The sequence below is a fragment of the Chrysoperla carnea genome, chromosome 3 (assembly GCF_905475395.1).
Source record: "Chrysoperla carnea chromosome 3, inChrCarn1.1, whole genome shotgun sequence".
NCBI lineage: Eukaryota > Metazoa > Arthropoda > Insecta > Neuroptera > Chrysopidae > Chrysoperla > Chrysoperla carnea.
Genome location: NC_058339.1, coordinates 26,577,448 through 26,601,138, shown reverse-complemented (window position 1 = coordinate 26,601,138; position 23,691 = coordinate 26,577,448). Strand labels below are relative to the sequence as shown.

The window sequence follows — 23,691 nt, the reverse complement described above, 5'->3', positions numbered from 1 at the left end:
TCTATTTCAAACTTTCTTTGATTGGTGGTGGGAATAAGTTATGGTATCGTTTAAGTTGTTTAACATTGTAAAAAGAGGCAGACAGACCAGTATCTTCGAACGTGTCCTTTGGTAGTGATTGTATAAATATTATATTGCTCCACTCTGTATTTGTTTCTATTTCCTAAGGCTATAGTACGAGGACAAGTACTGAGTTTCAGTAATTTTAAGTATTATCGTTAGAATTAGAAGGTAAGTATGTTTTTTACATAAATTTTTTACTTTCGATGTAAGTAGAAAAAGATAGATAGTCTTATAATACCGTAAATACAAGGTGGATCATTTTAATCCATTATGGCAATCTATTATCAGATTAGGCCTAGTTCCCCTGACTGTTCCTAGAGGCCTAACTCTCTTTGAATTTCAAATCAAGTCATGGACACAGGCGGATATCGTCTATTGCCCTAGGCAACTTTTGGTTAAATCATTTTTCTGTAGCTAGCGTGTTTTCTTTCATTGTCTAAGATTTTAATTGACTATTAAAGCAACTCGTAGAACTATGGTTCAATCTCATGTCAGAAAATTATGCCCCCATCAAACGCACCAACTTTTGTTTACGTTATTTTTTGATTGGTTAGCAACAAAACGAGCTATTAGCCATACTAGCTTAAAACGTTCCACCCTGTATAACTCTATCAGATTCTTGACTGCATTTGTCATGTTTATAAAACTTTTTTCATAGGGTAGAGTATGCAAAAGAAACGAGTCTGATATAACTCAGTTTTTTTTTTTGAATTAAGATAAAAAGAAATTTTATTCCACCAAATTAACTCTCGTCTTTCCTGGAAAGTTTTGTAAAAGATGACATGCCATTGTTTTTGGTCGAAAGAAATTTCGTAGTGTCAAGTTCTCACGTATATTAGGAAGTTTTGAGACATGCTGGAAAAATGGTGGAACAATTAAACTTAATTAATATTGCGACGACATTCTAAGTTAAAACAAGGTAGGATACTATTTGAATTTTTTAACGTATTATATATTGACCCATACTGTAACTGTTCTGTACTTAGTTTCAAAACTAACAAGATAACATTGGTTATTCAAATACTTAACGAAACAGAAATGCCAATAGTAAAACTATCTCCAATAATTGTCTTTAACTTATACATTTATGCTAACTAAACCTACATATATGTGATAATTTAAAAGCACATTTAAATATAGATATTTGATCAAATTACCCAGATTCAACTTCTCCTCGTCTGTTTGGGTAAAGTTCAGGATGTTGACCATAACGTAAATATACTTCAAATTGTTGTTCTGCTCTAGAATCGAAACTGAAATATGTTTGATCAGTAAAGTTGTCCGTGTGAAAAACGACTTTAACAAAACTTGTCTCTGATATAAAAGTTTGTGGTTGTTCGGTTTCACCACAAAACATTCCTGGATCTTTTCGGTTACTGACACCAGTCTTTGCATTTCCATCGACAATCTGTAAAAGAAAAAAACACTGTTTAGTTATTGACTCTTCAAAAATTTTTAGACGCTATGCAAAAGACGCCTGTTAAAGAACGGACTACAAGCCTAATTCAACTTTAGGGGTCAAAGAGGTTTTATACGATATAACAGTGTCAACATACCAAATTTTATAAAAATCAATATTAAAGCGAATTGATCTACATTTTATCTGACAGTGTGTTTTAGGCCGAATTTGCAGACATGATCTGTTTGTCTGTCGAAATCTCAATATCCAGTCCAAAATCTTAAGCTAATAAGAGAATGCACACAAAACAGGCGCCATCAACCGTTATTAAATGCACAGGTATCTGATTCTCTGTAAAAGCCTATATCGGAAGTAGAAAAACTACATAATGATAAACTTACAACAAAATTATATGAATAGTTGCATACGATGAAAAATTGAAGAGGTTCATGAAAGATAAAAAGGTAACAACAACTACCAACAAATACCTCACATCCCTATATATTATAAATGTGAAAGTACGGATGTTTGTTTGTTTATTTGTTTGTTTGTTACGCTAACATGCTCAAACTAGAGAATGATTTTTAATGAAACTGTACAGTAATATAGCTCATACATCAGAATAACACATGAGCTATTCGTTGTGTGCGTAGTCATGGTAGGGACAATAAAATCGGTGCCAGCGCTTCCAGTGAAAAATTTTGGCGTTAAAGGGGGCTGTTATTACTAATTTGCAGTTCTTTACATGTTAATGTTATAGAAATGTCAAATTAAAATTATTGAAAAACACTAATTAATTAAACTTAATGCATTAAAAATTATGAAAATAAGAAATCAAATTGCACAAATATTATTTTTCAAATGTAAATTATCATAATTATTTATTTAAATTTGTGAGACAATAATATTAAATTTTCAATGTAAGTCTTAAATGCAATCCATACAATTATATATGCATCCATACAATTCTATAATTAAAGTAGTGTATCGTTACCATGGAAACGAAACTCACGCACGGAGCGAATAAATTAAAAAGATATAGATACTAAAAAGTCATAATTCATTGAGTATATCAGAAAAGGTAGCCATGAATTGTGACATTTACTATTTTAAATTTTTACAGAAATCTTTAATTTATGATGATCACAGATGGAGCAGAGTTATGATCATGATTTTGAACCATAAATTAAAGATTTCTGTAAAAATTTAAAATAGTAAATTTCACAATTCATGGCTACCTTTTCTAATATATTTTATTAATTATGACTACTTTACAATTTAAAAAATTGAAAACTTTGCATATCTTTCTGCTAAAACAATCTCTTCAAGTGTTGTCTTCATGGAACGTTGATAAGTGAGATCAAAAGAGGAGGAGGCTATAAAGCGGTGGTTTTTACTTTTAAGCCCAATGAAGTGGGCGGGTATCAAGCTAGTACATGATAGTTCTTGGTACAGTAAACAGTACAGTAACCTCTCTTCGATGTCTACAATAGTACATACATAACAGACATGTATGACGATGTTGTCTGTCAAGGTAACGAGCATTGATGATACGGTTTCTTTTTCTGACTTCGATAGAAATGTCTAGGTAAAGTTACCACTCAGACTGTATATCAGTCATGAAGATGATGATGATGATGATGAGATTCTCAAGTATCATATTGTTATTTTCAAGTTACCGCAGTGCGGTTCATTGGAGTGCATCTCTATCAGCCGAGTACGAGTATACGAGTAGTGAGTATAAAGACTATTCTACTACTCACTTACATCTGTGTATATGAGTTTACAGATATATATATTATTACTATACGTATATGTATTATATTATTTGATGATTTAGTAACGTGAAGCTGCGTGTGACAACTGTGAAACTGATTGTGTCAGATATAATAACTATATCCTGTTACAGGGTTGTCTCTGATAATAAATACGAATATGGTTAAAATGAAAAGGATGGTCAACTGCTGGAAGTCCTTTTCAAATCTTAACTTTCTTTAAACGATCTATCTTAGCTCTTTAGTAAATCAAAGTTCTTTTCTATGAAAAAAAACCCATTAAATAAATAAATGTTTAAAAAAAAACACGCTTCTGTAACTAGCTGAACTAAAAAGTAGAAAATGATTTCTATAAGTTCAAAAAAAAGTTCATTTCCGAGTGAAATAAATCATTTTGCCGTATAAATATAATCTATACATATAAAATATTTTGTCCTGAATGATTGACTGATGGATCAGCGTACAGTCTAAACCGCAGATCGAAAAGATCTGAAACTTGGAGGGTGTGTTCTTTGTATAACTTAGACATCTGATAAGAAAGGATTTTTCGAAACCCTACCCCTAAGAGTGTGAAAAATGGGGACATTTTGTATGGGACAACGTGATTTCTTGGTCCAATCTACTTCAAATTTTGTATAAACATTCTTTGCCAGTTGCCCAGCGAAGCGGGTGGTTTCACCGATAGTTCGTTAATATTATGCAATTTTATCTGCGTTTCCACCATTAAAGATTTTTTAGTTAATCGTTCTGAAGATCCTGGTCAAGATAATCGGACAAATATATAAATTATTGTATTGCCATTCGTTCTTCATAAGTTTGAGAAGTTTCAATTCAATTCGACGTTTTGAAGTGGGCAGAAATCACATTATAAGATTCCGGGCTAATACATGCGTGTTAAAAAATCAAGTTAAAAACTTGAGGAAACATTACAAAAGTTAAGGAAAATTTTCATTAGTTCAACTTTAAAAGATCAGTATCGGTATCTTAGTCTCAAAGCTCTTTGAAAAATTATTTTCAAAGATACACGCAAATACCGATTTGCGTTTTGCAAAATTGCCAAATCCAACTTATTACGACTGAAGGGCGGTACCTACTGTGCCATCGAGTAAGTTGCCTTCATTATTGTTTAGTTTAGAATAACACGTAGGGGAATATGATCGAGCAATGCATCTTTTTAACGTCTTTCTATCCTTCAGTGCTAGAAAATTCAGTTAAGGAACCATTTACAGACAACCATCCTCTATCGGATTTTTGAAACTTCACATTGATTTTAACCTACCCAATTTTACATGTTACAATTTTGGGAACCTTTTAACACAGCGAAAATTTTCGCTTAGAATAGCTCTGAAGTCTAGGATTGATTGTTGCTGAAAGTGTCTCTATACTTAATTAACGTCGCTCCTGTTATTGTGTTTAGACCGAGACTTATTGTTTTTTTTTCTGTCTCTTTAATAATTTGAATGAGAATAAGGTCCTGTTAATAAAATCAAATACATAGATATATCTTTATTCAATAAGGAATGATTTTAAATGACTGACGGTGTAATGCATAGTGAAATATCTCTTTCGTAGTTTAAATAGAATGATTTCAGTTAAAACTGTCCTGAACTTGTATCGTAGATTTCTGATCTCTTTGTATAGAATATTTCATGATTTTATACATAAAATTATTTTATATACAAAGACAAATTGGTCTCTTGTTGTGATTATCTCAAGTGATGTAATACTCACTGTATAATTACAATTATATGATTATTATTTAGTAATTGGGTGATGTCTAGAGTACAAATTGGTATGCAAATGATCTCATTTATTATTACCCACCATGGTATCTTGGAGTGTAAGATATTTTATCATTAAAAATATGTAACACAACTAATAAAGTCAGGAATTAGATTCTTTTATATGAAAATTTACATCTTGTTGGGAAAAGATAACAATAATGACAGGATATTATGAATAATATTTCTTTCCGACGCTGAATGTAGCGCATAAAGGGGTTTCATGAACTTTTAAGATTAAATTTCAAAAAAACTAGACTTAGACCTATAGAAAAATTTACTTCTCATGCATGCAACAAATTTACTGACTGCCAATGTTATCGAAGCCACATTAGGCTTAGAGTTAAAGATATGCACCACCATAAATTAATTTGGAACTTTTGTACATCATATGTTTATCAGAATTAATTAGGGTTTCAGTTTTCTCGACCTTTTATATTTTTCGAAGCACGAGAATTCTCAACCATGCATCATCTGATAGGCAATTTCTTAATTTAGGGACAATGTTTCTGAGATAACGAGAAAACACGTTAATTCTCCATTGATGTTGGCTTAATTTTCACTACAACTTTGTACATTTTTTGAGAATCGTGAAATAGGCATATGACATAACCCATACCACATTTTCGTGGAGAAACACAAGAGCAAAGTAAACTTGTAAATGAATTCACCGTTAAAGGTAGAATTTTTTTGGGTCATATAATTTTATGTCAATATAAAATGGAAAGCTTTACTTTAATAGTTCTTACTTTATATTTTATTTCCAAAAATTAACTGAAACAAATTATTTGTAAGTCGTAACAAAACTAATTTCAACATTTAATGACTTAAAGAAAATTTTAATGCGTTTGTGTGTAGTCACGTTTTATGACCGTTGATATGGTATGTATATTTCTATTTTTTTTTTTCTTGCATAACTTGGTGTATATTATAACATTTTATATAACGTTCACAAACGGTTATATAATGATGATGATTATATAACCTTTAATTTATGTTATGCAACTTTGAGTTTTATAACTTTGTTGAAAATATTAATATGAGCAGGGTTGGTTAATTGGTTGTCGTACAGAAAGGGTAATAAAAAAAGTTGAAAGGTATTTAGAGTTTTGATTGATCCGTAAATTCTTGTTAAAATACCTAGAGATAATAACTTACAACACTAGCTAGACCATATATGTAATTAATAACTATCACAATGGCATAAAATCGCAGAAATTTTCTTAGTCAAAACGATACTCGAGGACACAAGATCTTGTAATCCTACTAAATTTGGGCCATACTTTTAAAATTTTTGACAAAATTAACCTTGCTCTAAATGGTTTCAAGAATGTGGAGTCCTGGACCGGGAGTATCAAGCACATTTGTGATAGTTAGCGAAAAATTAAAATCACAGCTGAAAAGAATTTCCCGAAATTAGTGGGTTTATGACGTCATCAGAATCCAAAAAATTTGATTTTGCTCTATCACATCCAAATTTTATCCAATTTTTATAAACCAAGTATGAAATCCTACTAAATTTGAGCCATAATTTTCAAATTTTGGATCAAAATTAACGTAGATCCAATAGGTATCAAGAATTTGGAGTCTTGGTCCCGGAATTAAGCACATAAGTGATAGCTAGCGAAAAATTGACATTACAGCTGAAAAGAATGACCCAAAATTAGTGGGTATCAAAAACAATTCCAATAAGATTGGATTAAATTTGCCTGTGTTATCAAAAGAGTTTTTTAACTTTATGACGTCATCAGAATCCCAAAACTATCACATTTAATTTTGCTCTATCACATCCAAATTTGATAAACAAAGTATATAATCCTACTAAATTTGGGTCATACTTTTCAAATTTTGGATCAAAATTAACTAAGCTCTTATAGGTTTCAAGAATTTGGAGTCTTGGTCTCAGAATAAGGAACATAAGTGATAGCTAGCGAAAAATTGAAATCACAGATAAAAAGAACGAACCAAAATTAGTGGGTTTCCAAAAAAATTCCAATAAAATCGGATCAAATTTGGCTGTGTTATCAAAAAAATCGAATTTTTATTAATTTTTTCGAAACTGGAAATGTGAGAGGCAATTATTAAGCCTAAAAACTTTTTCCCTTTGAAAATTTCCATTGACGAGTATTTTTCTTTCAAGGGTTTCCCAAAAAATTGCGTGGCAAGCTTAAAATTTATGAATATTCATTGATCATCATTATTGTATGCACACCAACATACATTGGGGCACGAAAGTTTGTATAAAATCCACTAGAAACATAACGCGGTCATAAGTTCCATTGAATAAAAGCTGGTTAAAAACTAGGTAATTTGTATTCATTCACATCCCTAACTTCTAGTGTGTGTAGAAAATCAAACTATCAGACCAGTAATAAAATCACAGAGTTTTAATTGTTTTATTACATTTCTATTATAGGAATAAACTTTTGTTTAAGCCGTAACTTATTTTCTATAAAGAGAATAGAGGGCACAATGCTATTTAAATGTATGATGTATATGGTCTTGCTATGCTTCTTGCTATCTTAATAAATGAAAAACAAAAACGTTTATACCATAGGGTAAGAAAATAAAAGAATGTAAAGAACTAATGTCACTTGCAATAAAAGAAAGTGGTATTTTTATGTCATTTGAATGTCAGAAGACTGAGTGACCATGATTATTTTTATTACATCTATATACAAAATATAACGTTACAAGTATGGAGTGGCTATGTATTCACTCCAATAATTCTAAAGTTTTTACGTTATGGGTAAAGAATTTCATGCATAAGCATAATCTAACTTTATGTTCGTCCGTTATCAAATCACCATTCTTAATTACGTGTTCGTATGTTAATTTATTAACTTTCGAAGCCGTCCGTGCCGAAATTTTTTATAAATGTACCTGGATGACCGAAATCTGATGACTCGGTATTTTTTTGAGTTAAAAAGGCCCAAATTTTATCACTTATATAAGAAACATTTAAAATGTCTCCACACAAATACCAATTTGAAAGTCCCGGTAATGTGCTTTATTTCGTCGACAATAGATGTCAGGAAGAGTCACATTTTGCGGTAAATATTTCACTTTTTCCGGAAACCACGGTTAAAACGATGTTTTGCTAGGTTTTATAGCTAGATCGATTTTTCGACTCAAAAAAACCCTGATTATTAATTTTAAAGAAAATCGTTGGAGAGAAAAAAATCGTGTGTTAAGATGTGAACCATGTTACATTATAATCTTGAACCATGGTTCACACGCTTCTATCGATAGTTAAAAAATGTTTCTGAGAAATTACAGTGGTACAAAATGGCTTTAAAGAAGACATTATTGTAAATTTAGATTTGTTATACCTTACCCTGCCCTTATCCCATCCGATAAAATAATATTTAGATAACTATTTCCATAGTGAATAAAGAAACTGGGAAATATTCCATAAATGCGTTATTTTCGCATGTGTATGCGGACGAATTAACACATCCATATAGAAAGTACATATTGATACTATATCAAAAAAGTATTCCTGTATTGGATATTTTGATTTACAACGCCATAAAATGTATTGACCTTCCGACGTTTATATATACTTCCGCCTACTTTTATTCACGTGGAAATAATGTTCTATATTTAATATACCATGTATATGAAATATATCAAGGTATACTAAGTTTAGTCCTAAGTTTGTAACTCTTAAAAATATTGACGCTACGAACAAAATTTTGGTATAGGTGTTCATAAAATCACCTAATTAGTTCATTTTCGATTTTCTGTCCGTCTGTCTGTCAACACGATAGCTCTGAAACAAAAATAGATATCAAGCTGTAATTTACATAGCGTATTCAGGACATAAAAAGTGAGATCGAGTCCGTAAACGAGCTTCATAGGTCAATGGAATCTTGCGTCCGTAGGACCCATTTTGTAAACCGTTAGAATAAAATAACTTTTGTTTGAAACAGGTTTTCGTAAACTTCACTGTTTACCCTTGAGAGCGCAAATTAGGCGTAAATTATATGTATAGAATGCTTTATATGGGAATACCAGTTAAGTGTGTATGTATGTATATATGTTTGGCAATCTTTCTTTACTTATATGACGTAAAAAAACAAACGATTACGTAATCAACACTATCTTTACATGGTATTTCAACAATTAACTCAGTGAATTGTTTGGTTTCACTTGTTTTGTGAAATAGGTTAGTAATTTTATTCGATGTATTTTCTGTAGTTTTTCCGAGTGATATCAACTTTAAGGAATATAAACAAGGAAGGATTTAATATCAAGAAGAATCTCAATTACAAAAAAATGAGACAAAACTTAAAATTTGCTTTTCTTTTTCGTTTTTGTGTGTATGCCTAGTAAAGACTTTTCGGAATACTATCTATATCTTGTTCGATTGATTGTGAATGAATTTATTTTCACATTATAGTTTGTCAAAAGTATTATAATAGTTGCAAATGGTTTCGTCATAATATGCATTTATGTGTGTGTGAACGTACCTACATCTTCTGTAAACTTTCTAGCTAATGTATGGAATTGTTAAATATAATGAAAACTTCAAATTAGAATAAATAACAAAACTTCTATGAAATAGAACGTTTATTACCTACTTTGTTAAAGGGTTCAGCAGGGCTAGAAAATAATTTCTGTAAATTCAAAAAAATCATTTTATCGTAAAAAAGCGTGGGGTACTAAATTTCAATTATTGAAAATATTTTATAGACCTATATTAGTAAAAATAAATCATTATAAAATATCTTTAAAAGCACTCCACGCTTTTTTTAGATAAAATGCTTTTTTTGAATTTAAAGAAATTATTTTCTGCCTTTTGGTTCAGCTAGTTACAGAAGCGTTTTTTTAGTTTTTTAGACTATTATTTATTTATCAAACAAAAATTCAGTATAAATATGGTGGGAGCGCAAATAAATGTATATATTTTCAAGTAATGATTGAGAATATTAATTTTGAATAGATTTCAAATAACTTTTTTCGTTTGTATAAACTTTTGACGTGCTTATCTCATTTATTAAAAAAAAAACTCCCCAAAATTGTTTTTTTTTGTTAAGACCATAACGAAATTAAAAAGTATGCTATGAAATATAAACAAATTTTGTGAAGTAATGGGAAAAATACATTGAAATGGCGCAAATGCTTTAATTCTATTAAGTATGCTTTAATGCTTTTAGTTTTAAGTAGCGCGCTTTACTGACACGAACTAACGAGCTTGCGGATGTCATGTATAGAAATTATATACGGAATCTTTAAACTGAATGTGAAAATTCATACTCAACTAATTTTATTGTTAGATATTATGTTAATAGTAACGATGATATATATTTAAACAACGGAAATAACTTACCTCGAAAGTTATGATCAAAATATAATGTACTAGGTACTACTTAGTTTAGAAAATTTATACGAAAATTCATTGTGTCGACACGTCTAACATGACTACATACAGGATGTAGAAGTTTGATTGTGTAATAGATTCACCCATATGACGGTGACATGGCCATCTCCAACCAAACAAAAATAACCCTTGCTAAATTTTTTGGGTGAAATAACCCATCAGGAATCATGTTGAAAAAGATGCTCGTATATGTAAAAGTAAGTATAAGCACCATGGCGTCAATTTTGCAAGGTACAGGTGAGTACAGGTGAGAATATGAATGTCACTCCACTTGGTGTCCCATGGTGTCTCACGGCGTTACTGGATACTAACTCTGTATAAATATTCGAAGAGAACAAAATAAATACCGTACAGAAATTAATCCGGTATAGAAATAAACTTTTGCACCGGAAGTTAAACAAAAATTATGGATCACCCGTCAATTACCGAAGCCTTACGTGATTTATTTTTGTATGGCATTTATGTAATTCGCTTCGAATACTTATCCAGAGCTATTATCCAGCAACGCCGTACTTATTTCTGGTGCAGGGTTGAGACACTGAGGTGCATGCAATTCATATTCTCACCTCTTAGACTGTTTAAACTTACTTTTACATATAGGAGCATTTTTTTCAACATTATTTCTGGTGGGTCATTTCAACCGAAAATTTTAGCATGTGCTTCTAGCCTAATAATGGTTTGTATTTACTACAGCTTTCAAGGGAGACTTAAAAAAATCTTCGCCATTTTCAGCCTAATAGATTTGATAGATAAAGCTATAAACAATCGTAGGCTTATGACCAGTCTGACATGGCAGAACCAAAAATCAATACTATTTTTGTCATCTACTAAACATAACATTATTTTTCGTACTATGAAATAGCTTAGTGCTGGAATTGCGAGCCTTTATGTATTAACTAACGTCCCATGTTTTTCTAACGAAATGTCCAATGAGGCCATAGGCGTGTCGTCAAATAATTTGGTGTTCGTGATTATTGGGAAAATAAACTATGGGGAAATGATCAAAAGTTCGTAAGATCACTTGCGTTCGTTCGTTATACAAACTACATAGTGAACTTTGTGATCAGGGGCGTGTTCAAAGTATTGAGCCGCGTGCCCTAGGTTCGCCATTCCCTGCCTAGTGTGTCTTCTATATCACTCTCCTCTTCTAATGCGATAATTTCTTCTTAAAGACACACTCTATATTTAAAATCTAGATAGTTTGGACTTTGAATACAAATTATTTTCCACAGCTTTCACGAAAGTGTGCACTTTGATGTGACCTAATTTTCGTGTGTTAAAAACAAAGTTACTCGAACAATTGAAACATTCTGTATTAAACTACCACCAATAATAATAATATGGCGACACAATACGATGATATAATACAACATCACATTGCATCTCCAACGCTCGTAGGACTACATTGGAACCGTATACAATGTTGATTGTTATAATAAGTTAAGCTTTTATATTATAAATAGAATACTTGGTATTGTATATAGAATTTAAGTGAAGCATTTTGTGAGAAGAAAATAGATCTATTGTATTTGAAAACTAAATTTGTATCTTTACTTTTGTAAATGAGGGCTATAAACTTGACTTGTACAATATTATTTATTGTACACATATGTATTTGTATACGCACGTATTGGGTATTGTTATGGTATCCATTGTCGTAATAGAGCCTAAATAGTTATTTACCTATACTTCAATATACAAGTTACAATGGTGCAAAAATTTACCTTTGTATGGTCCGTGAAATACAATGAAAAAATTTAAAGAACAACCTTGAAAGCTCTAAAATATATAAAGCTGTTTTAAATGAATTGGGAATGTTTAGATTGAGTCTAGAATATTCTGGATAGAAAAAAAAGAATTAAAAAAATCAAAAACCCGACTGCGTTACAAAAAATATGAAAATAAACGGACATGTACAGTGGTTTTACATAGCGCCTTCAACAATCGAGGTTGTTGAAGGACAAATTTGTGATCAAAATTAACCTGGCTGTAATTGGTTTCAAGAATGTGGAGTACCTGATACCGAAATTAAGCAAATAAGTGATAGCTAGCGACAAACTGACATGACAGTTGAAAAAAATGACCCAAAATTAGTGAGTTTCAAAAAAAATTCCGATAAGATCGGATCAAATTCGGCTGTGCTCTCAAAAAAAACGAATTTTTTAACTTTATGACGTCATCAGAATTCAAAAAATTTAATTTTGCTCTATCACATGCAAATTTTATCCAATTTTGATAAACCAAGTATGTAATCCTACTAAATTTGGGTTACACTTTTCAAATTTGTTATCAAAATTCACCTCACTCTAATAGGTTTCAAGAATGTGAAGCCCTGGTACCGAAACTAAGCACATTAGTGATAGCAAGCGAAAAACTGAAATCACAGCTAAAAAGAATGATCCAAAATTAGAGAGTTTCAAAAAAAAGTTCCAATACGATCGGATCAAATTTGGATGTGCTATAAAAAAATTCGAATTTTTTAACTTTATGACGTCATCAAAATCAAAAAAATTTCATTTTGCTCTATCACATGCAAATTTTATCCAACTTTGATAAACCAAGTATGTAATCCTACTAAATTTGGGTCATACTTTTCAAAATTAACCTAACTTCTAATGGGCTAATAGGTTTCCAGAATGTGGAATCCTGAGCGGATCAAATTTGCCTATATTATCAAAAAAATCAAATTTTTTAACGAATCAGGGCAAGGAAGTAATGTACACATAGCCAAATCCCTACCAGCAATTCAATGTCAGTAATATAACATTAAATTATCAGCCCTAGTAGCTTAGTTATTGCAGCGTCACCAACTTCCTACGCGGTATGCGCCGGATAGTGTACTCGATGCCTGCCGTTACTATAAAAATAAATTTATTTAATATTTGTGATGGGCTGATGAAGTACATGGTATATGCATGAGGGAAGTGCACTCGGAATGAAAATTATCAGCGCAAAGGTGGTAAAACACGTGATGGATATCACAATGAGCCTTATGTCCTAAGTGTGTCCCTCGTGGACATCCAACAAAACGTAACCATTTTTAATGATTTTTAGACCTAGAAAGGGAAAGTTGGCTAGAAAAAATAAACTGAGTTATGAATAATATAAAAAGTATGAGAAATCTTTTATTAATTCACAGCACTAAAGTAATTTTGTACGTGAGAATAGACAGACGTCGTATTTGGAAGATTATAACGAACGTAGCAAATAGCAATACTCGAGTAGTTTTTCTATTTACAGTACACGGAACAAAATAGATGTAATATAAGTACTTCTGTGTATTAAGGAGAAAGTTCATTTGTACATATTATCTAGTACAGAATATACATACCACAAGTCTTTCTTTGCTCTAGATAAAATGGTACATCTGCACTTATTCGTAGGAATATGAAGTACGCTATAAGTTCTTGTTTTTTGTTGGTATTTTTTCATTTCATATAATGTACTAGACAGAATTATATATCCATTCATTCCAACACAATGCGTAATACGTACGATGATTTCGAGAGAGCACTAAGATTTCCGGAAGAATTAGTAAAATAATTAAAATTACCATAAACCTAAGTCCACGTTAAAATTAAGTTTATTTGTTATTTCATTTTAGATGAGATCTGAGGATTTGTTCATCTTGATATCTATTATTTCTGTGGTCACCAACGAAATTCTTAAAATAAATAATACTGCGGCCCTCGAGGTCCACACGAAAAACTTCCCAGTATAATAAAAAGTAATAAAAAGGTCTTGTTAACATTTATAGATCCTGTTTCGAACATGTTGTTTAGCTGATGCTGGTACGATCATTATCTCCAAAGATAAATAATGAGGTTCATCCACTTTTCAGATTCTGTTTATCGAGTTTATTCCAGTTTTTTTATTACCATTATAAAACGGCTCAACCAATTCTGCTGATTACTCTTTCAGTTCCTAAATACTCAATTACGCGTCGAATAAGCTCAGTCACGTGATAATGCCATAATTGGTTTGTGAGATAATCGAGGCGAAAGAATCCGAACGAACATACGTACATTTTCAGTAGAAGGCCCAGAAAATTAGTATCCGGTTTTGGCTTGATACTTCTACTGGTGGCCGAGAGATGGCGCAAACAGTTCGCGGCAGTCAGTTTAAAGTTGATCATGATTATTGTTGCCGGTTTAAACAAACATTCTAGATTATTTCTAGAAATTTCTAGAAAATTTCTAATCGATTTTGACCGTTACACTCATTTTGGAACTTTCTTGATCATTCCAGAAATTTGTTTTGAAATTTCCGAAAGTTCACATGAGTAACAAATGAACAGATATATATTTTTTAACTTTTTTGTCACCTACAACCACCCACGGCAACCGAAGTCCCTTACTTTCACCAGAAGACTAAGGGATTTTTACCGCTCCAACGGGAAGTTGATTGGAGTTGGTGGTCATAGAGAAAACCTTATCTTCACGTACTAACATTAGCATTTTATATATATTGATTGATTTAATATTTTCATCAATATTACAAGGAAAAAATTTAGTAGCAAGAATAATCAAAATAATGAGGTTTTCTCATCTTGTAACCTTATAAACGTAATTACGCGACCTACTCTCGTATTCTGACAATGTAAATTGCAACTTCTGCAAAAGCATACCTACCTGCACCGGAAACTGTCATGACGATACATATTACAATATAATGAGAAAGTACATTGGAATAATAAATTTGTGTATGCTTATTGGACGATAGATAATTCTCAAGTGTTTCAAAAATAAATTTATTCAAACAAAATGTTATAACCTATTTACAAATAAATATGTGCATATTTTACATTCGGGATTTGACACCATTGTGAATTTAGTAAATCGAATATTTTTTTTTTTACAAATACATCACAACTGTTTATAATTAAAAGATAACTGGTTATGAAATAAACAATTTCATTCAACCCCTTTTTGTTTGTTTGTGCAAAATAATATGTATGGATTTTATGATTGGATAAATTTTTATGTTGAAAAAAAAAATGTAAATATTCCCTCTATGAAAAAAATGTTTTGAAACAACAAACAAATTTTTCTTGCATAATTTACAATTTTCAAATAAATTAATTGAGATTATTCTTTGGAGCTCTATAAGCTTATGCATTGGTATCTATCGAATCGGTATATTGTCGTGTGCCCAAAAAGGTTCTGGGTATATGGGTTTAATTAGTTTGTCTTCAAATATAAAAACTTCTAGGTCAAATATTAAATATTGTGACGTAAAATGAACAATATTAAATACTAATTTTGCTGACTAGCTAAATAATCAAAAATATAATTTGCTCTACAAATATTCAAATTGGGTTATTTACATTATTAAAATATTATTACTTAATAATAATATGATTGATTTAGTGTGTTAGAACCACGATTTTAAGGATAACGCCGTCCAGGGCCTAACAATATAATATCTGGTTTTATAATACTGCATATATAAATATAATACTGCATATATAAAGAAAATGGTATAATTTAAAATGTAGTTCGTTTAAAAAAAAAGATTAAATCATTTTAAATGATTATATCTAGAAAACAAGAAGCCACTTAATTCTTGTTATTTTAATAACTTGTATTTTCTAAATTAAAAGCAAAATGAATAGATTTGAATAAAATATATCAAAGTAGATACTACGAAAAGACACAAATATTATGACCTACCGATTACAACAAATTTTTGTTAAAATAAATTTAATAATTGGTATGTATTTTATTTGCAGATTATACTTCAGAGTACCGAACATTTTTTTCTACAATAAATTACAAGAGTTTTATTTAATTAAGTAGGTTCAGTATCACGTACTGAATGTAAATGCACATAATCCTTACAAAAATTGGCGTGGGAAGTATCTTCATTTTAAGGAAAATCGTTTTGAGCTATATCTCCATAACCGTGCAATTTAGACCAAAAATAGTAATGATCTTTATTATAGATAATTAAATTTCCTGTCTTTTTTGTCTAATTGTTTTTGGATCACTAACCGTTTATGACTTACACGACTGTGACAATTTACTTATTGATTATTTGACCGATATCTCTTCTAATATTTGTTTAAACTTTTACAATAAATAATTAAAATAATAAAAAAATAATTTTATTATTGGTGTATGACTACAAGTTTTTATATTCTATCTCAAAATTTTTCGAACTTTCGTTCATTCTCAAGAGATTTAATCTCTTAGTCAAGGCAGTTGAATCATGGGGGAAAACTAGGTAAATGGCGTCCTATTAGTATGATATGATTACATAGATATGTATGAAATATAATTCTGTAAAAACATTAAATTTTTACCCTAAAAAAAGTGGTATGAGAATCATCTCAGCTTTCTTTTAAATATAATATGTATAATAAGATATAATAGTTTTTGTTACATAAATCATTAAGCGACATATTTTTATATTTTTAATATAACTTTTTACTTTCATACCATTTAACTTTTTATGAGTGAGAGAAAAGAAATGAAACTGATGACGTTGTTTTAGTAAAAAGAATAGACTATTCCAAAAAAATTCGTTGAGTTTTTATGATTGACAGTAATTTCATTATAAAAACTTGTATCAATCTACAGTCTGTGCAGCAGAAGATACTTTTTTTACTGTTTGGTTGTTGATACAGTGCCAAAAATAAATCTAGATCTATGTAATTACTTCCTATTATGTCTAATTATCTCCTATATTAGTCAATAATAGATGAAAATACCTATAATATCTAATACTTGTACGATTACCCCACTTTGACGAAATATTATAGGGGAATAATTGTTTTTGGTTTCTTTTTTACATTATCAGTTCTTAAAAGAAGTATAAATAGATCTATTGAATAAAAAGTTGACTGGAACGGGAATCAATCCACTAGCAGGCACCTAAATGAATTTAAACTAATGAGTTTCACAAAATCTAAAGATGATGTTAAATAAATCTAAATTATAAATTTAGGTTTTGCCTGTTTAGTCTGTTTACCCTGTCAATCAGAATTTGAATGCTGCATAATGCGAATCAAGTATCTATCACTGAAACACACAATTTCTTCACGCACTGTGGGCACTTGGATACTTCAATGAGTATCGTCATTGAGCACATACCACGGAGATTCAATAATTGGTCAAAACCCTTGCAGAACATCGATATTACTATTACTACTACCGTAGGTCCACAGACGTTCAAGTATTGTTTTGTACACCAGTAATTTTTTGCTTAATGATAACTTTCAATTTTTACCCAAAAGCCAGTATACATCTTCAAACTTCAAACTTAACGGTTTTCTTATCAACCAGATGTGTTTACGCCAAGTAAATCTCCTATCAAGGCATACCCAGATATTTGACTTCATTTGACTGTGGAAAATTGACACCATTCATTGTCACAGCTGGATACGTTTCTTTTCTCAAAGTGAACCATACTAGAACGGATTTCATCTCGTTCACTTGAATATGCCACTTTATTCAACCAATGTTGTATGTTATCGATACTGTGGTTTGTGAGAAGCTGTTTGTGGAAGCTATGGGGGAAATATATTTTAATCTGGAATATATTTTTAATCCCTATATGAAAGTTATATGATGCTTTGCAACCAAAATTTTTAGAAATAAAACACATACACTTAAAATACTGTGAATTGTAGATATGGATGGCACTTGTGGGTAGCATCATATTTATCATCACCGGCTGTTGTTGTTACACGTGCATGGGAGTCATATTTATTCAACATAATACCCTTGACTTGATATATAAATTACATAAAATTATTTTACCTCCTAAAAATATATCACAAATTTCGATGTCGAACTCACAACACAGATACAAACACACACACACATTCACTTTACTCACTCCTACACATTCTTACATTTGCTCACAAACAACATTACAATAAGGAAATGATTTCTTTGCCGGCGCCGAGAATGAATATTTTTATGTTTTTCTGTCGGTCGTCGTTTCTACTGAATATAACTTAAAACTAGCGTTAAATTTCTTATTAAAAAGTTTCCATTTTTCTTATAATGTTCTCTTATTTCTTTGAAAGGAATCTCACTTAAAATTCCACTATATATTAATATGTTTTTTTCAAATAATTTAAACTATCCTTATTGGAAAAATCACGAATGGCATCAAGTATTCAATATCAGCAGTCAAAAACGGGTTAAAATTAAAAAAAAAAATAGCAGTGATCAATGAAATGATGAAGAGACTTTTTTGATTTGTCAGTTTAAGCCAATTATTGTAGATTATTTTAAGGAATAGGTTTTCACACAGTACTATTATTTTCCAAATCCAAAGTGGCCATTTTTAACACGCTTTATTTGAACGTGATTTTCACCCACTTCAAAACGTCGAATTGAATTGAAACTTCGCACACTTATCAAAGACCGATGATAGTACAATTATATAAAGGATAAGTTGGTTCTTGATAAAGGTATCCTGATAAGGATCTTCAGGATTAGCGACTTTATAATATAAATAAATTATATAATTCTGGTGGAAGCGCAGATAACATTCGAGTATGTCAATACATAATAGTTTTAAAAGTTAAAAAAGAAATAGTTGAGCTATTTTCAAATCCTGTTTTTAGTTATTTAAACTATTATTTATTAGGACCTATTTTCCGAATTTATAAAACTGTTTCTTTTTAAGGACAAGGGCCATAAATTTTAAATAATTGGACTTTAAACACCAAAGAGGCTTTAGTACGGCCAAATATTGTATCATGAAAGTTATGGGACATTTGATTGCTCATCTTATTTGGTATTCATCCACATTTATCTCTGCATATTGGTTTGAATTCAACTAGCGTGTATTTTTAAAAATTTTAAACCTGATTTTTGGCCTTTGATAACATCAAAATTGTTTTAAAATCTAATTCTTTTGATTGTTAATTATGTCAACTATTGGCTTCATAATTAATGTTCCTTGTAATGGCAGCAACTTATAAACTTTCGGCCAGCTGCAGTAATATTCTATCTAGCGCCGCGCCGGCTATTTAGCATCATATTAAATACACACACTCATATTATACAACTGTTCCATTCATTACAACATTTTCCTCACTTGTAATTACATAAATTTTACATTTAAGTTTTCTCTAGGGAAATTTCGTTTAATTTTTTTTTTTTGCTTTGTTAGCAATTCACAGTGCACCTCTTGTCAAACCTAGATTAATTATTTCGGCAAGAGAAAAAAGTATATGAAAAAAAAAAGAGAAATTAATAAAACATGTTGTTTAAAATTTAGTAGCTATGGGAAGGGGTATTTCTTCATCCATTTGTTTTAAAGTTGAAATAAAACCTTTTAATTGGACAAATTAATAATTCAAAATTGCAAATTGTTGAATTTATTGGTCGATGGTTATATTTTCATTTTAAAATAATTATAACTTTTCGGATAATTTAAAGTTTTGTCACATAAATTATATGACAGAAAAGAAAATATATGTTGACTATTATTTATTACTTTGAATCTTAAAAAAAAACCATGTATCTTCATATATTGATTTTTCCCATCTAAATAGAGCTAAAACTTTTATCTTAACATTTAAGAGGGCTGGAGGTTGACCGGGAAAATATATAATTCCTACAGGAGCATTCTTTTTGCAATTAGATACAAAGACCTTCATAAATAATTTTAGTTTAGAAATTTTATAATTTAAAAACTGTTAGTTATGATAAAAAACTGGCAAGAACAGTCTTTGAAAATTTAAAAACAAAAGCAACAATAATTTCAAATATATTTCTAATAATTATCCCCAATAATTACCTGTGAATGTCAATTATGATTGCAATTTATGTTAAAAAAGATTAAAATATCCATTTCCATCGAAATTAAAATTTGTTCAACCTCGGGTGAAATTTCATTGTATAGTTCCAAGATTTCATTGTAAGTTATTTCGAAAAGTGCAGCGCATAGGCGTTTTTCGTGTAACATGAACAGTACCACCTTAATTTTTTAAATTCTAAAAGGATAACATCTATTTGTTTTGGACACATTCGCTTGATATTTGATAACAAAAAATGTAAGACCTGAAATAATATATTTCTTTTCATAAAGATGGGTATTACTTTACTAAGTTACTTTATTAAGTTATTAAGTTAAATAATACGATGAATGAGATATGTAACTGGAGTTCTACTTTTGAACGAGCCACTGAATTTGTCTAATTGGTACACTTAAATGAAAACGAATTTAAGTTTCTTCTCATTATTCTTACTCATGGATGTTGAATTGGTAGCTTCTTTCTACTTTTCTTCTCATAAGGAATTACTGCCTAATTTTGTTCTTACTATTCTTACGTGTAAGAATTACAGGAAAAATTCTGAAGAAATGTGTAAATAGTTAGCTTGAGTGATTCGAATTCTGGAGTACAACTCGAGTGACGTAATACACCTTCGCGAGTGATTCGAGTCACAAAATCCTCTCCGAAAAGAGATACCACTCCCTTCAATAATCATCCTATATAATATAACACAAATATAACGATGTCATTTCTGTGTGCTATGCCTTTCTCTCAATTATTATTATATATAATATGTTTTAATGATATTTACATTTGTTGACTAAAATATACACTAGGCTATTATCAATTTTTATTCCAAACTTTTTATTATACTTTTTATGTAGGTTATTATACTTTTTAAAGCTTTATATTTTTAAAATGTCTTTGTTTCTAAATAATAATAGTACGCAACCATACCGATGTTTGTTTTTTTTTGAACTTTCTCTTTCATATGGAATATACGTTTACGTAATATTTTTGAAACTAGAATACCTAAACGAGAGATTTTGTTAATGATTACAATAGTATTTAATATATATTTTTCATTCAAGGTACTTTAATACTAAAAACAAATATTAATCCTCGACAAACAAAGGGGAAATGCATCAAAATAACAAGTGAAAACAAACAATTGACTGACTTAATTGTTGAAATACTATGTATAGACAGTGTTGATGACGCAATCGTTTGTTTTTTGACGTCACGTCAAACGTAAAGAAAGATATCCACTCTTAAATCGCCACACACACATAACTGATATTTCCATATTAATGCATACTATAAAATTTGCACCTAAGTAGTACCCTCATGGGTAAACAGTGATGCTTACAAAAGAATATTTGAAAAAAAAGTTGTTAATTTTTTAAAAAGGAACATCTTTTATTATTAAAACTTTTGTTCTATCGGTATCGGTTTACAAGATGACCCAAGGGTCATCACTAACGGTTTGCAACAAGACTCAATTGACCTATGTTGCTCATTTACGAACTCGATCTCACTTTTTACGTCCTAAGCACGCTATAAAACTTTCAGCTTGGTATCTCTCGGACAGACAGATGGACCGGATATTATCTCGAAATTTATAAAATTATAAAACTAAAACTCAATCAACTTGTATCAGAAATTGATTTTCCATGTTAAAAAAGAAAGTTTCCCAACAGTATCATATATTCAAAATCAAACTTTATACAAAAGGAATCTTGAAAAGAAATTAAAAAGATTAGAATAGGCTTCGGGCGACATACAGTTAAAAACAATTGTTTCCAACATATTTTACCGTAGACACAGAGTAACTATTGAGGTAAAAATAAAATAAAAAAAAACGCTTTAGATTCAAAAGAAATCAAACACAATCAATTATTGATTGTGAATTGCAATATACAATGTTCTTTCAATCTGTATACCGAAGAGAAAGTTTCGTACCTAGGATGGCAATTTAGTTTTTATAATGTAGTTTTTTTATGAGCATTTTAACCCGTCAGCACTCTTGTCAACCGTTTGATCTTTAGTTCCGTGATGAGAGATTTGGCCTCGCGTTTTGCAAATGCGTCAAATATTACGCCTGTTATTCTTTAATTTACTGAGTACGAATTTGAATAACTGAATAATTTTAGAATAAAAATCAAAATAATCATAATCATATTCATTAATTTATATTATTTATTGAATTAATACTGTCCATATTAAAAATGATGGTTATATATGGGAAATATACTTTTATGTTATGTACCAGTAAGAATACTTTCAATAAAAATTGAAATATAATTACAACAACGTCATCTGGTTCTCAAGGTACAACAAACTTACCTTATATTCTAGGTATTTTGTTGTCTCTCAACACTCACACAAAAACAATCATAGTATTAGTGAATAATGTCGACTTACTGTCATGTCGACGTCGTTGCCTTTTTTTCCCAATGTTATTTACTCCTTTTTTCTGTGTGTTGTTACAACAGCGATTTGTTGTGGTAAACATTATAAATTTATACCATCATTTTGTTTTCACAAACGAATTGAAAAAGTATAAAAAGAAAACGTATTTATTGTTCTTTTTACCGTTTTAATTCAAGTGTAATTGTGCGGGAAAATTGTGAGCTTTTTCTTTTATCATCTATTTGTTTTTACGGAAGAAGTTCGAATTTATAAAATCTTATTGACAAAAGTACGAAATGTTAGGAAATATGTTTTTTTACTCTTTTAGAAATCCCCAAAAATCATCTTTTATTATACTTAAATCTGTCGTACCATAGTTGTATAATATCGTTTCAAAAAAAGGAATTAAATCTGTTCAGTTCTAAGTCTGTGACTCGTACTTTTCTGGCGAGAACTCTATTAGCCACAGTCATCTTTCTGAAACCAACTTAAAATAAGTATTAGATAAGTAACTAGTTGAATGAACAAGACCCGTTACTTGAAGAATTTGACTAATGGTTTGTGATGAAATTTCCTATCGATATGGACCCGTCCGATTATTGCAAATATTTTTAATAACCACTAAGGACATGTTATAAAAGAAGGTAAAAACTGACGAAGGCAAAAGTATTGATATAGTGACAAATGTGGTGGAAAATTTTTTGACAAAATCAAAAAAAGGAAAACTACTAATGTCAATACTTAAAGCATGAAAATGATTTTGTTTGCAAAAAAATTTATACGCTTTCATTATTTTACCTAATGTGTAGTAAAAAAAGCAATGATTGTGACGAATTTTTGAAACAAATAGCACAGTTTTTTAATGACATAAGAATTCGAAACGTAGAAAAATAGATCAAGAATCAACCAACATACAAGTGGATTATGGTACGAGTTGATAATACTGTTGATAATACCAATATTACATCACCAAAATATATGACAGCGTTTTTGACTGAATAAAAAAGGTTTAAAATTTAATTTCATTCTATGGCAAGAAAGCGTGTTAAATTTGCCAGAATATAATTTTTTGTGACTTTTTATTAGGAAAATCAATATTTTGAAGTACTTTTTCAAACATAGTAGAATACTCTATT

The 23,691-nt window shown here is 30.1% G+C and overlaps 1 protein-coding gene across 1 annotated transcript in view; it reads right to left on the bottom strand.

The window, feature by feature from the left end:
• Positions 1–23,691, bottom strand: part of LOC123295329 (cubilin-like) — a 65,865-nt gene that overhangs the window by 3,024 nt on the left and 39,150 nt on the right. The window contains exon 2 of the mRNA XM_044876638.1: positions 1,221–1,471. Within this exon, the coding sequence (XP_044732573.1) occupies positions 1,221–1,420 (200 nt within the window). The 5' untranslated portion in view covers positions 1,421–1,471. The remainder of the gene's footprint in view (positions 1–1,220; positions 1,472–23,691) is intronic.